The following is a 13,954-nucleotide window of genomic DNA, read 5'->3' on the forward strand; positions in this document are numbered from 1 at the left end:
GTTTGGTGTTTCTGAATCTGGTAATGGTACTCCTAATTCACATGTTGCTATTAATGATGATTATATAAACTTAGAAAAGAACAATTATACAGTTAGACCTCCAACTTTTAGTGGAGAATCTAACGAATTTGAATGGTGGAAGAGCAAGATGTATACTCATTTAATAGGTCTTGATGATGAGTTGTGGGATATTCTGGAAGATGGCATTGATATTCAGTCAATGGAGTTAGAATAGTGTCTGATAGAAAAAATCTCACACCTGTTCATAAAAAGATTTATTGAAAACATCATAGTTAAAGGCATTTTGGTTGATGCTCTACCTCATTCATAGTACATCAAAATAATTGATAAATAAATTAATAAGACCATTTTAAATCCTCATATTCTACTTATGAAGGGAATCAACAAGTTCATGAAACTAAGGTCAACCTTCTAGTGCAACAATATGAGTTGTTTAGAAGGAAGGAGAATGAAGACATTAAAACCATGTTCTCTAGGTTTCAAGTTCTTGTGTCTAGACTCCAGATTCTAAACAAGAGCTATACTACTTCTGATCATGTCAAGAAGATTCTTAGGAGTCTTTCTATCAGATATAGACTCAAGGTGACAACTATCCAGGAGGCTAAAGACTTAAACACATTAAGTCTTGAAAACATCATCAGCAACCTCTAGAGCCATGAGATGGAGCTCAATAGAGACGAACCTTTCAGGAAGTCAAAGCATCTAGCTTTGAAATTTGTTTCTAAACCTGCGAAGGCTCCTCAAGTCAGGGACTCTGAAGAAGCTTCTCATGTAGAAGGTTCTGAAGATGATTCAGATGAATACGAAATGGTTCTTATCATCAAAAGGTTTCATTATTTGGCCAAGAAGAACATGAGATTCTCTGGAAGAAGTAATGGCTTAAGAGGATCTAGCTCCATAGAAAAGAAGGATGATTAGAAAGGATGATCCAATTGTAAGAAGCCCGACGACTTCATTGTTGACTGTCCAGAAGTGCAAAAGGACAAGTCAAAGAAGGGAAGCTTTCAGAAGGATAACTTCATAAACAAGTTTAAAAAGAGTCTCATGGCAACATGGGATAAAATTTACAATGAAGAAGACTTTGAAAAGGATAAAGAGAGAGCCAACCTTACTTTGATGACTCTTATATCTTCTGAAGCATAATCTGACTCAGATCTTGCTCAAATTCTAATGAAGAAGATGATGTATTTTCTAAACTATCTCGTTCTGATTTAATTACTTTCATTCAAGACCTTATGGAAAGGTGTCAAGAAATATCTATACCATGAAAATATTTAAAAAGCAATATGATCTTTTGAAGGAAGAATTAAATCATGTTCAAAGAAAAAATGAAGCCCTAGCAAAAGATCATATTGCTCTAGTAAAGGAACTGTCTGATAAACCTCTTAATGAGCATGAAATGTCTCTTTAAGAGTTTATCATAACTAGCCTCAATAGAACTAAACTTTCTTCTATAATATATGGAATAAGTAGAAGGAAATGGGAAGGTATTGGTTACTTACAAAAATCTTTTAATCCAGGGTTTGAAGCTTTTAGTTAACCAACAAATCCTTCTTCTTCAAGCTCTGCTAAGAGATGACTTGACTCTTATTTTGTACTTGATGTTGGGAATGAAAAGATTATGAACCGGTTAAAACCAAAAGTTGTTGAGTCAAGGATTATGAAGAAACCAGTACCTAAGACTCTAAAGTCAAATGTTTTGAAGAAGCCAAAACCTAAGACATCAGGAGCTAAAGTTTTGAAAGATTCAGAACCTAAGGCCAAGGCCCTTTCAAGATAACAAACCTTTTAAATCAAAAGTATTAAATGATCTTAAGCCTCATCATATGAGAGAAAAGGTTCAAAACAAGTGGAAACCTGTCAAAACTAACCCTAAAGGACCCATAAGATCATGGGCACCTAAATTTCAAATTTTCTTTGCTACAAACATGCTTCAAGGGAGAAGCAAGTATTTAGTCATGGTACCTGGACAATGGATTCTCACGACATATGACAAGAGAAAAGCTTATGCTCCAAACCCCAACATTGAAATAGGGAGGAAATGTGGGATTTTGAGAAAACCAGAAAGGAAAGATGATTGGTATAAGAACTATTGGTGACTCCTTTATCTCAATTAATAATGTTTGTCTTGTAGATGGAATTAAACATAACCTACCGAGCATTAGTCAATTTTGTGAGATTGGTTATGAAGTCATATTTAATAAGAAAAATTATATAGTCATGAATTAATATGACAAGTCCATAGTGTTAAAATGTAGGAGGAAAGGCAATGTTTATAAAAAAAATTCGGAATTGGTTGATCAAAAGGTACTCTGCCTTTTATCATTGAGTGATGCAAAGTGGCTCTGGCACAGAAGGTTAGGTCATGTTAATTGGAGATTAATCTCTAAACTTAGCAAGTTGAAACTTGTTACAGGATTTCCATAACTCAATTATCACTCATATGGTCTTTGTGGAGCATGCCAAGTAGGGAAAATTAGTAAAACTTATTTCAAAACTAAAAACATTGTCTCTACCTCCAAGTCCTTAGAATTGCTTCACATTGGTTTGTCTGGTCCTACTAGTACTACATCAATCAATGAGAAGAAATATGAACTAATCATTGTTGATGGCTATAGCAGATGGACTTGGGTTAAATTCCTTAGAACATTTGAAATTGAAAAGGAGTAAAAAAATTTAAATGTAAGAAGTGATCATAGTGGTGAATTTGAAAATGAGCCATTTGAATTTTTTTGTGAAAAACATGGAATTCTCCATGAGTTATATTCTCATATAACTCCACAACAAAATGGATTTGTAGAGAGAAAGAACAAATCTTTATAAGAAATGGCTAGAACCATGATCCATAAAAACAACTTACCTGAGTCCTTGTGGGCAAAAGTTGTAAACACAACATGTTATGTTCAAAATAGAATCTATATTAGACTTATTCTGAACAAAACTTCATATGAGTTATTCAAAGGAAGAAACCCAAGCATTTCTTATTTTCATCAGTTTGGATGTACATGTTACATCTTGAACAATAAAGTCTATCTGAAGAAATTTGATGCCAAAGCTCATAGGGGTATCTTTTTAGGATACTGTGAGTGCTCAAAGGTATGCGTAGTGTATAACTCTAAAACCAATATTGTTGAAGAGTCAATACACATCAAATTTGATGATAAAGAGCCTGACAATAAAATGTTAGATCTAGTTCAAAGTTTTTTCAGAAATCTGTGTATTTGAAGACACCTAAGAAGCTAGAGGTCCAGAAGCTAGAAGTTTAGAAGCTAACAATCCATCATAATCCATATGTTCAGAAGCTATCAAAACTTCAGAAGCTGGTGATACAGAAGTTGACCCTACCTCAGAAGCTTAGCCAGATGTTTAAGATTCTAAAGAAGCTCAAGATTACTTCTTAGATGAATCAAAATCCAATAATACCTCAAAGTACAAGTCCTCTCATCCATAAAAGTTAATTCTTGGAAATAAAGATAGCCCTAGAAAGACAATGTCTGCCTTTAGAGAAGAGCATTCAATGTTATAACTACTTTCCATGAATTAACCCACTTCTATTTATGAAGCACTTTCTGATGATGGTTGAAGTGTATATATGAAAGAAGAGTTGAATTTGTTTCAAAGAAATTATGTCTCGGTTCTGGTCCCCAGACATTTTCATAAGAATATTATTGGAAAAAAATGTGTATACAAAAACAAGTTCAATGAGAAAGGAGAAGTGGTAAGAAATAAGGCTAAATTTGTAGCTCAATGCTACAGTTAGTAAGAAGGTATAGATTTCTCTAAAACCTTTGCACCATATGTAAGATTAAAGGCAATCCAGTTACTTCACTCTTATTCTATTAATCATGACATTATTTTATACCAAATGGATGTTAAGAGTGCATTTTTAAATAGAGTCATTTCTGAAGAAGTGTATATCAAACATCCACATGGGTTTGAGGATTCAGTCTACCCAAATTATGTTTTCAAACTTAAGAAATAACTTTCTGGACTCAAACAACTCCCAAAGCTTGGTATGAGAGACTGGGTAATTTTCTATTATAAAATGGTTTTCAAAAAGGGCAAGTGGACACTACAATCTTCAGAAAAACACTTGAAAATTACATCTTAATTTTCCAAGTTTATGTTGATGATATTATATTTGGTTCAACTAATGCTTTCCTTTGCCAAGAACTTTCAAAGAAAATGCAGGCTGAGTTTGAGACGAGTATGGTGGGAGTGCTAGAGTTATTTTTTGGTATTCAAATTAATCAATGCAAGGGTAGATTCTATGTTCATCAGACTAAATACACAAAGGAGCTTCTGAAGAAGTCCAAGTAATATGATTATAAGATCATGAGCACTCATATGCATCTAACCTACAACCTGAGAAAATAGGAAACCAACACCAAGGTCTGCCAGAAGTTATATAAATGTGTGATTGGCTCTTTACTTTATTTAATAACTTCTAGACCAAATATTTTATTTAGTGTATGTCTGTGTGCAAGGTTTTAGTCAGATAATAGATAGACTCACTTAACAATTGTTAAGAGAATATTTAGGTAATTGAAGGGAACAACCAATATATGGTTGCTTTATAAAAAATCCATAGACTGAAAGCTAATTAGGTTATACGATGCTAACTATGTTAGGGATAGAATTGGGAGAAAATCCACTAGTGGAAGCTGTCAATTCATAGGTGAAAACCTAATATCATGGGCTAGTAAAAGATAATCAATTATTGCTTTGTCTACAGTAGAAGCATAATACATCTCAACTGCAAGTTGTTACACACAACTGCTCTGGATGAAATATCAGTTGGAAGACTATCAGATAAGTGAAAGTAGTATTCAAATCTTTTATGATAATATTGATGTTATCTATTTGACAGAATCTTATTCAACATTCTAGAACCAAGCACATAGAAATAAAACTTCATTTTATTAGAGACTATGTTCAGAAGGGTGTGATAGATATATTCACTGAGACTGGTGTATGAGTTTAACTTCCCGTTAGATGTATTTTGTATGATGTCAAAACTAGGATACTTTAGCGTTTATGTATATTGGACGGTATCCTCTGAGTCTTAATGTGCATCTTAGAAATAGAAAACATAAAAATATTTTGTAAATGATTTAGAAAAGATTAGAAATGATTCTACATGGAAAAAATGTGTTTTTATGCAAGACACTGACTTATGTATCTACACATGTGTTATATGAATCGACACATATTGTTAAGTTTTTAAGTCTGTAGCTTTTGCTTATGCATGTGTCGTCACATAGAAGAAATATTTCTTCTATGAGTTAACACATGCAAGGTATGAGTCGACATATGTTGACGAGTTTTAAAGCCTGTAGCCTCTATTTGATGTGCCGACTATGAAGGGGTTTCAGGTCGACACATAGAAGAAACTTTTCTTATATGAGTCAACACATGAACTATACATGTCGTTACATGCTTCAAATGTGTTAACACATGACTTACATAGGTCGACACATGCGATGCATTTTTCCAAAAATTCATGATTTTTTCAAATCTTTTGCGTTCCTTTTGCCTCCAACTTGCACACACATATATATACCTCATGCATGCATCATTTGAGTAAGACGAAATCAGGAATATACAAAGAGTTATCTTCATATTTAACCTATGTTCGCTGCATACGCACAAACAAATTACACATAATCATTTTTGTTTGGGTGCCATCTAGAATAAGAGTGATAATGTCCAATTTAGGTTGTTGAATTGTAAATTAGGTTAAGAATCTTTGGGGGTTTCAAATAATAAAACCAATTTGGGGTTTTCCTTCAAGATCAATTGGTGATTTGAAGGGTTTGGACAAGATTACTTAATTCGGATACAACCGAGTGTTCGAAGAATGGTGGGTTCAGTCAAAGGAGTAACGGTAACCAGAGGATCATTTTGGTAAATCTTGGATGACAATAATTCGTAATTTGGATTCGATTGAGTGAAAGCTTTGAAGAACGGGGTTTCTTGCAAAGGAGTAGCGTGAGACAGTAGATCAAATTGGTATTGTTGGGTGACTTGATCAAGCTCAGATCAAGGGAAGAGAAAGTGTTATAATCAACATCAAACATAAGGTTTATGGGATTTTATTACTACATTTCTCTTATAAAACTACTTTTGCAATGTAAAATTGATTATCTCAATTAAAGTTTGAATTGAGGGAAAACCTACCCATAGCGAGGCCGATTGGGGAACTGCCTCAACAAATCCCCGTGTCTTCTCTCTCTCTCTCTCTCTCTCTCTCTCTCTCTCTCTCTCTCTCTCTCTTACTTTTCATTTGCAAACTATTGAATTCGTAGATTATGTGATCAATATGTTTGGTTAAACTTTTATTGATAACATTTTTAAAATGATTTTGTTGTGTTGATTACAATCCATTAGATTGTATTTATTTTTTAAGTCAACAAAGCCATATAAAATTCTAAACGAAATTGATTGTACACAAGGTGTTCGATAATTTTCCTCAATTAAGTTTTTATGTATTTTGTTATTAGAAATATACTTCACTTTTATTGTAGCATTCAAGTGATTGTTGTTAAAAATATATTGATCAATTTGTTCTCATTATCATTACTTGATTCTATTTATGCATATCTGATATTTTCAATAGCGGTTCGGTTTAGACGATTCGATCCGGGTCACTTCTGCTAGCCTTTAAATTTTTCGAAACAACTTTTGTAAAGTGTTATAACTTTGGATCTATTCACCTGTATCTAGATAAGTTGACTTCTTCTAAAAAGTGGTAACAAGAGCTCCGATTAATTCCTTGCTTTAATATTCTCTTATTAGAAAATGGATACTGAACGTAAAGGGGCGTACAATAGAGCGCCCATCTTTACCGGTGAAAACTATATCTATTAGAAAGCTTGTATAGGACGTTATCACCAATGGTCCAGATCAAATTACAATAAACAGTGGTGAAGGTGTCGTCGTACCAAAATTGGAAGCACAATGGAATGATAATAATAGGAAACTGTGATCACATGATTGGAATGCCCAAAATATTCACATATCTGCACATGGTGTTGATGAATATTATTGTGTTTCCCATTGTGAAGCCTCCAAAGCTATGTGAGATGCATTAGAAGTTACACATGAGGGAACTAATGAAGTCAAACAAGCTACGATCAATACCTTAACTCAAGAGTGTCGCATCCGCGAAAACAACCGGCGGGAAAAACACAAAACAAACAGAGCCGCCACCGTGCGTTATTTATCCCAAAATAGGGAAAGGAAACGCTCGAAGTAAACCTGGAAAAGACGTGGTCTCGCGACCAAAGAGAGATGGGATCGGGAGTCGGTTATGCGAAGGGAAGGTATTAGCACCCCTACGCATCCGTTGTACTCGACGGGATCCACGCTCAAAAGGATAGAAGAAAGGTTGCTAAACACTGCTCAAAAGAATGCACACACACACTGGAATAAAACACAGATGGAAAAAGGGGGAACGGGCTCGCTAGGATATCGCATCCTATGCCTACGTATCTCATTTGGAATGAGAATCAGAGCTACCGTAGTTCGGCTCACGCACGCCGAAACAAAACACACACAGGAAACCGACTGCCAATCGCTGGACTTATGTCAGACTCCACACAAACAGGCAAACATGGAAACCGAATGCCAATCACTGGACTTACATCAGACTCCGAACCAACAAACACACACAGGAAACCGACTGCCAATCGCTGGACTTACGTCAGACTCCACACAAACACAAAAGGGGTTAACCGGACGCTGAGTCGCCAAAAGCAACAAAAAGGTTGAACAAACAAGCTAACAGGGAGTCTGGTACTCGAGCCTGCTAGCTGTCAAGCAGACACACACAAAAAAGAAAAAGGGTGCCCGGAGAGACCTCACACGATCTCCTGCCTACGTACCTCATCTGGTATGAGGATCAGGGCGACGTAGTTCCCCTTAACAGGGGAGAAACTTCTAACCTAACCAGAGACTGGGAAATGACAAACTAGAAGGGAGCCTGACTCGAGCCTAATAGTTATCATGCAATCCACAATGGTCCTAGGTTAAGGTTTCTATCTAACTTGCACAGGCAGCAAGCTATCCTAAACAGCACAAGCAAAGTCATACAAGCACAATAAACAATCATACACACTATATGCAATTAATTGGGCTCATACAAGGTTAGGCTTTAGTCAAGGGGTCATGTCAACCTCGACAAACAAGCCACTGTAACAGGGTGATGTTAGCTCTTAACCCTAACATTGAGAGTTAGGGTGAAGCAGATGAAATGGGAAGTGAGGGTAAGACCTCACAGCTCTTATCCCTGGCCTGGGAGAGCTTCATACAAATGAAAGTGTGGGAGTTCAGAAAGTTGGAACTCTTCTCCACATATGACTGACACAACAAAGATCTTGGGTTAATATCCACAATGCATCAACACAAGGTGTGAGCAAAGTGGATGACACACTGAATAGCAGGAGATGGATTACACATCTCTTTTATCTGCCAATTGCCTCATAAGAGGACTTTTCCTGCTTGGCACAAAAGTAAACAAACACAAGCATTGCCTCTTAAGGAGGGCTTCAGACAGGTGCCTGCTGTCATACCCCGATTTTGGTCCTGAATTTTTTTTCATTTTTATTTGGCACTTGGCCTAAAGTTCATTTGCATACATTCATTCCCAAATCCATATTTTGTTACACATTGGTCATTGTCTAGGTTTTTTATCATGGTGCTTTTGATTATAAAATGGATTTTAATTATTTGACTTTTTTTAATTTTCAATTTGATTTTAATTTCGAATTAAGTTTAATTCCAAATTTCAATTTAATTTTAATTGTTATTCTTACTAATGATTCAAACTCTAATTGATTTTAATTTTCCAATAAATGTTAGAATTGATATCAAAGTAATTTTAACAAATTATGAATTAATTTGTTTTTAATTTGGTTTTTACTGATTTTTATTATTATTATTTAAATTAGTCTTGGATTATTTCTAAAAATCCATTTTATAACCAAACATGACCCAGTTTCCATCCATAGTTCATCCCAAATCAAAATAATACATACACACATTTCATAACATTTAGCTTTCAAACATTTCCAAACTCATTTTCATACATACATTTTCATGTCCAATTACATTCAATTACCATTGCATATCCATTTCCATTTCCAAATTCATTTCTAAAATCCATATCCATTTCCATAAACTACAAAGTCATGCTCCAAATTACATTTCACAACATTTTCTCACAAGTTCATCATATTACATGAATCCTACAAGCACAATCCTAATGAACAATCAAAGCTCCATTAACAAGCCAAGCCATGCGCTCAAAGCTTCATCAAGAATCCAAATCTAAACATTCATTACATAATCCCAAGTCACAATTACATGTGGGATCCTATTACATAAACCATTTCAACTATAATATTCAATCACACCATTCAAATTTTCATTTAGCCCGATTGCATCCATACACAAGGTTTCCAATCAAAAAAATACATAAAACCCACAATCTACAATTCCTAGTCAACTCCAAAGAAAACTATAGTACATCATGGAGCCTTTCAATCTTCTTTGATAGAAAACCAACACCCTGCCAAAGAAAAAACTGCAGTATATAAAGCAAGGTGGGATTAAGAGTATACACACGGAAGCATATACTGGTCAGCCAAAAGTCGAATCCATTGCTGCTGCTTGTCGCTCGATCAATTCATCCCTTGAAGTTGTGGAACATGAAGAAGCTTTGCAGAATTCCGATGCTCCGGAAATTTTCAGCAAATACGATATAATAATGGATGCAACAGATAATGCTCCCACCCGATATTTGATTAGTGACGGCTGCGTGATACTAGGAAAGCCCCTTGTATCAGATGCAGCCACGGGATTAGAAGGACAGCTCACTATCTACAATCACAACGGTGGTCTTTGCTTTCGATGCTCTTTCCAACTCCACCACCTAGAGCAGCACGCCAAAGCTGCCCCCACATGTTACATATCACAGGATTTAAGCAGGATAAGAAAGAAATCACTTGAATAGATCTCTGGCATATTCATCTCTAAGTAAACCTGCAACAAACAATCATCCATCAATGTTTCACGCTCAACTTGTACCATCCGGTTCGATTTGCACACACATACATAAAAAAAATGAAGAGCAGAATCGAAGTCGAGAAAACTCACCAGATTTGAAGTTCCGATTGCCACCAGTTTTGTTGCAAGGTTTTGTGTGGTATGTATTTGCCGTTTCCAGTTGCGGCAGGTTGGTGGTAGCTAGTTTGTGTACCGGGTCGCTCAAAGCCCAAAATTCCTCATAAGACTTGCACAAGTGAATCCACCACCTCATTAGCCTTGACAATGGTAGTGAGGATGATTTGTTTTCATTCTCGGTAGTATGTACAACAAGCCCAAAATGTTTCATTTCACCCAAGTGCCCTCTCTGCCTGGGCTGGTTCAAGCAACCTGTTTTGTTTCCTTGCAACCACTTGATCTTCAATTTCCTGCACAATATTAACCACAGTGATAACAACAGTATCATGTCTAAACCAATAGCATCCACAATCCGGGGTTTCAGACAAGAAAAAGGTTCATGAAGCGGAACCTCTATCTTCTTGATTGTTTTGCACGACCTTTCTTCTACAGTCTTGCTGCTATTGAGTGGCTCTGCCTTCGTATGGAGCTCCTGTCCACCTGTGTTTTTTCTTTCTGCATGCTATTGCTTGTTAGCTTTCCCCATGGAAGTATTGACCCTAGCATGGCTGGACTTGCTGTAACATATGGTCTGAATTTAAATGCGCGGTTATCCCGTTGGGTACTTAGCTTTTGCAAACTTGAAAACAAAATAATTGAAAGAATTTATCAGTACAGCCAAATTCCTAGTGAAGCACTGGCAGTTATTGAAGATTCCCGCCCTTCATCCTTATGGCCTGAAAATGGGACAATTGAAATAGTTGATTTGAAGGTCCGTTACAAAGAAAATCTTCCTTTGGTGCTTCATGGAGTATCATGCATATTTCCTGGTGGGAAGAATATAGGAATAGTTGGACGCACCGGCAGTGGCAAATCTACATTGATTCAAGCATTGTTTCGACTGATTGAACCTGCAGAAGGAAGTATCCACATAGACAACATCAATATTTTACACATCGGTCTTCATGACCTCCGAAGTCATCTCAGTATCATACCACAGGACCCGACCTTGTTTGAAGGGACCATTCGAGGCAATCTTGATCCTCTTGAGGAGCACTCAGATAAAGACATTTGGGAGGCACTAGATAAGTCTCAACTTGGCGAGATCATCCGCGACAAAGGACGAAAGCTTGATACACCAGTTATAGAAAGTGGAGACAATTGGAGTGTAGGACAGCGGCAACTTGCTTCTCTTGGCCGAGCTCTATTGAAGCAGTCAAAAATACTTGTACTTGATGAAGCAACAACATCCGTCGACACTGCACTGACAATCTTATCCAGAAGATTATTCGAACAGAGTTCAAAGCCTGCACTGTCCTCACCATTGCTCCATGAACCTCCTGTAATGCGAAATCCACAATTGGACATATCATGTCAGCCTACCAAACTATTCCAAATTAAAGTCAAACAGAGTAGTTCTGCGACATGAAGCAAGCCAAGATCAATACCAGCGGGTCACCTTGAACCTCAACCTCGTCCACAGTCTCCAGGTTACCCGAAATTTCACTGTAGTAAAAAGGGTACAGGTAAAATTAGTCAAGGCAGTAAAATCCAAGAAAATACCCAAAATAGAGTTAAGACAAAAGCGAAGAAGAAAGCTAAGTTCAGAATACCGTTTTCGGTTTTAGCATTAAACAGGCCGATCCAAACTGAGCACATGAAAGAGGATTTTGCAGGTTGCTCCTTTGAACACCAAATACACTATTGAAACCCTAATTCATGGGAGATAAATAGAGGGAGGCGAATCAGTAAAAGAAGGAACAACGAAAAAATTGGAGGCGACCATAAACAAAAAAACGGCGAAAAGGTTTCAAAGACAAAAACCCTAAATCCCAAATCAAAAAAAAGCTAGTATTGGAAGAGAGGAGGCGGAAGATTTAAGCACCTGATTCGTCGTCGTCATCGAAGGTGAGATTTCCGCTTGAGGTTTTTTTGAAACCGTGGATTTACGCTCTTTGGTTAACGTTTGAGCATCTGAGTTTGAATGAGTGAGGTTGAGAGCGATTGAGCGAGCTTTGCTGAGAGTTTGAAAGGGATTCGTGAGTTTGTAAGAGACGAGTTTGTGAGAGGAGCTCGTGAGAGTGTGAGAGAGACGAGAGGTTGAAGACGTGGGGTGGAGAGAGCGAGTCTGTGAGATTGGGGAGAGAGTGAGGTTGAGGGCAATCTGCATCTTTTCCAATTTCTTTTTTTTTTCTTTTTTTTCTTTTCTTTAATTCATTTTAAATAGGATAGGTTTTTGAAAATATTAAAAATTTGTTTAAACTTCCTATATTTTAGTTAGTAAATGTTTACACATTTTCAATGCATATTCTGTTGAAGAACCCAACAGCCAGGCGGCTGGGTTTTAATTTTTGGTTCCCCATCATTTATTAGGATAGTCCAACAGATTCCTCTTTTTTATTAGTTTCTTTATTTTAATTCCTTTTTTAATTTATCTTGGTTTATATATTTAAAGTAGCATCAAAATAATAACTAGTCATGAGTGGTCTGGTGGAGAAGGGTAGTATCATAGTCTTGAGTGGGGTGTGTTCAATACTCATATGTAGCATTTTTTTAGCATTTTATTTTCTTTTAGTATTTTATTTCTTTTTACATTTTTTGTTATGTTTATGCTTTATTATTTTCATAGTTTCATTATCATAACATAGATTTGTTTTCTTTTAATTTCATCATTCATTCAAAACCATTTTTAAACTATAAAAATCATATTTTTCTCGATTTAATATCGAGCCCATTTTTCCACACCCTTGTAAGTCGATTGCTTTTTAAGCGTCGCCATCAACCTCACATAGCTTACTCTTGGGCTTTCTTACAATGAGCCGGTTCTCTTGCACTTACACTCATATTTCGCATCATTTGTTGTTTGGGCCTGATCTAATTATTTCATGATTTTGAATCCCCATTTGACAAAATGTACCCCACTTCCCCAATGTGTATATAATGTTGTATTGTTTTATTTCTCTATTTGTTTTAGACACTAACACAAGAGTAAAATTAACCATTTCTAAAAATACAAAAATATGACTCGATCCAACGTCGAGTATTTTCTCAATAAACAAATCAATTCATTTCTCCCTCCTATTCCATTACAGTTCTTCCAAACTTTCATCAAATGCTTGATTCAACGTCAAGCCATTTTCTCTAATAAAAACTCAAAAAATATTAATTCATAAGTCAAGACTTTTTCAATAAAGATGGAAGTGGAACGTGGTGTATACCACGCACTCCTGAGACTAGGATTCGAGATGTATATCTCGCCAATCCTAGCTCTCGCCATCATCCAATTTATCCACTTTGCTCTATCAAACACTCATTCAAATCTTTCTCAAACGTCCATCAATACTTGATCTAGGTCAAGTCATTTTCATAACAAAACTCAAAATACTTAATTCTTATTTAACACTTTTTCAATAAAGGTGGAAATGGAACATGGTGTATACCATGCACTCATGAGACTAGGATTCGAGATGTATATCTCGCAAATCTTAGCTCTTGTCATCGTCTAAAATTGTCAATGCGGTTTCTTCAAACCCTTTCTCAATCAAACCTAAAAATACTTAATCTCTATTAAACACTTTTGCAAATAAAGATGGAAATGGAACATGGTGTATACCATGCACTCCTGAGGCTAAGATTCGAGATGTATATCTCGCCAATCCTAGTTCTCGCCATCACTCAAAGCACATCCAACCAATCAAACTCTTTTTCTCGCCGTCGAGCGACCAATCAAAACCTTTTAAAATGAAAGATATATTGTCTTAAGAGATAC

At 36.1% G+C, this 13,954-nt stretch overlaps 1 protein-coding gene and 1 pseudogene across 1 annotated transcript; both read left to right on the forward strand.

Annotated features, from left to right (window-relative positions):
* The first annotated feature begins 681 nt into the window (after positions 1-681).
* Positions 682-10,036, forward strand: LOC127080795 (adenylyltransferase and sulfurtransferase MOCS3-like). Its single transcript, XM_051021090.1, has 2 exons — positions 682-831; positions 9,581-10,036. The coding sequence occupies exons 1-2, from the start codon at positions 682-684 to the stop codon at positions 10,034-10,036; spliced, it is 606 nt and encodes a 201-aa protein (XP_050877047.1).
* Positions 10,037-10,582: 546 nt separating this feature from the next.
* On the forward strand, positions 10,583-11,520 carry LOC127080796 (ABC transporter C family member 5-like; annotated as a pseudogene).
* The last annotated feature ends 2,434 nt before the right edge of the window (positions 11,521-13,954 follow it).

The sequence above is a fragment of the Lathyrus oleraceus genome, chromosome 5 (genome assembly GCF_024323335.1).
Source record: "Lathyrus oleraceus cultivar Zhongwan6 chromosome 5, CAAS_Psat_ZW6_1.0, whole genome shotgun sequence".
Lineage (NCBI taxonomy): Eukaryota > Viridiplantae > Streptophyta > Magnoliopsida > Fabales > Fabaceae > Lathyrus > Lathyrus oleraceus.

Excerpts from the sequence above, each read along its gene's own strand:
- LOC127080795 (XM_051021090.1), top strand. The coding sequence starts at position 682 with ATGGAGCTCAATAGAGACGAACCTTTCAGGAAGTCAAAGCATCTAGCT. Across the intron at positions 832-9,580 it reads ATTCAGATGAATACGAAATG|AAAACCAACACCCTGCCAAA; the intron begins GTTCTTATCATC and ends CTTCTTTGATAG.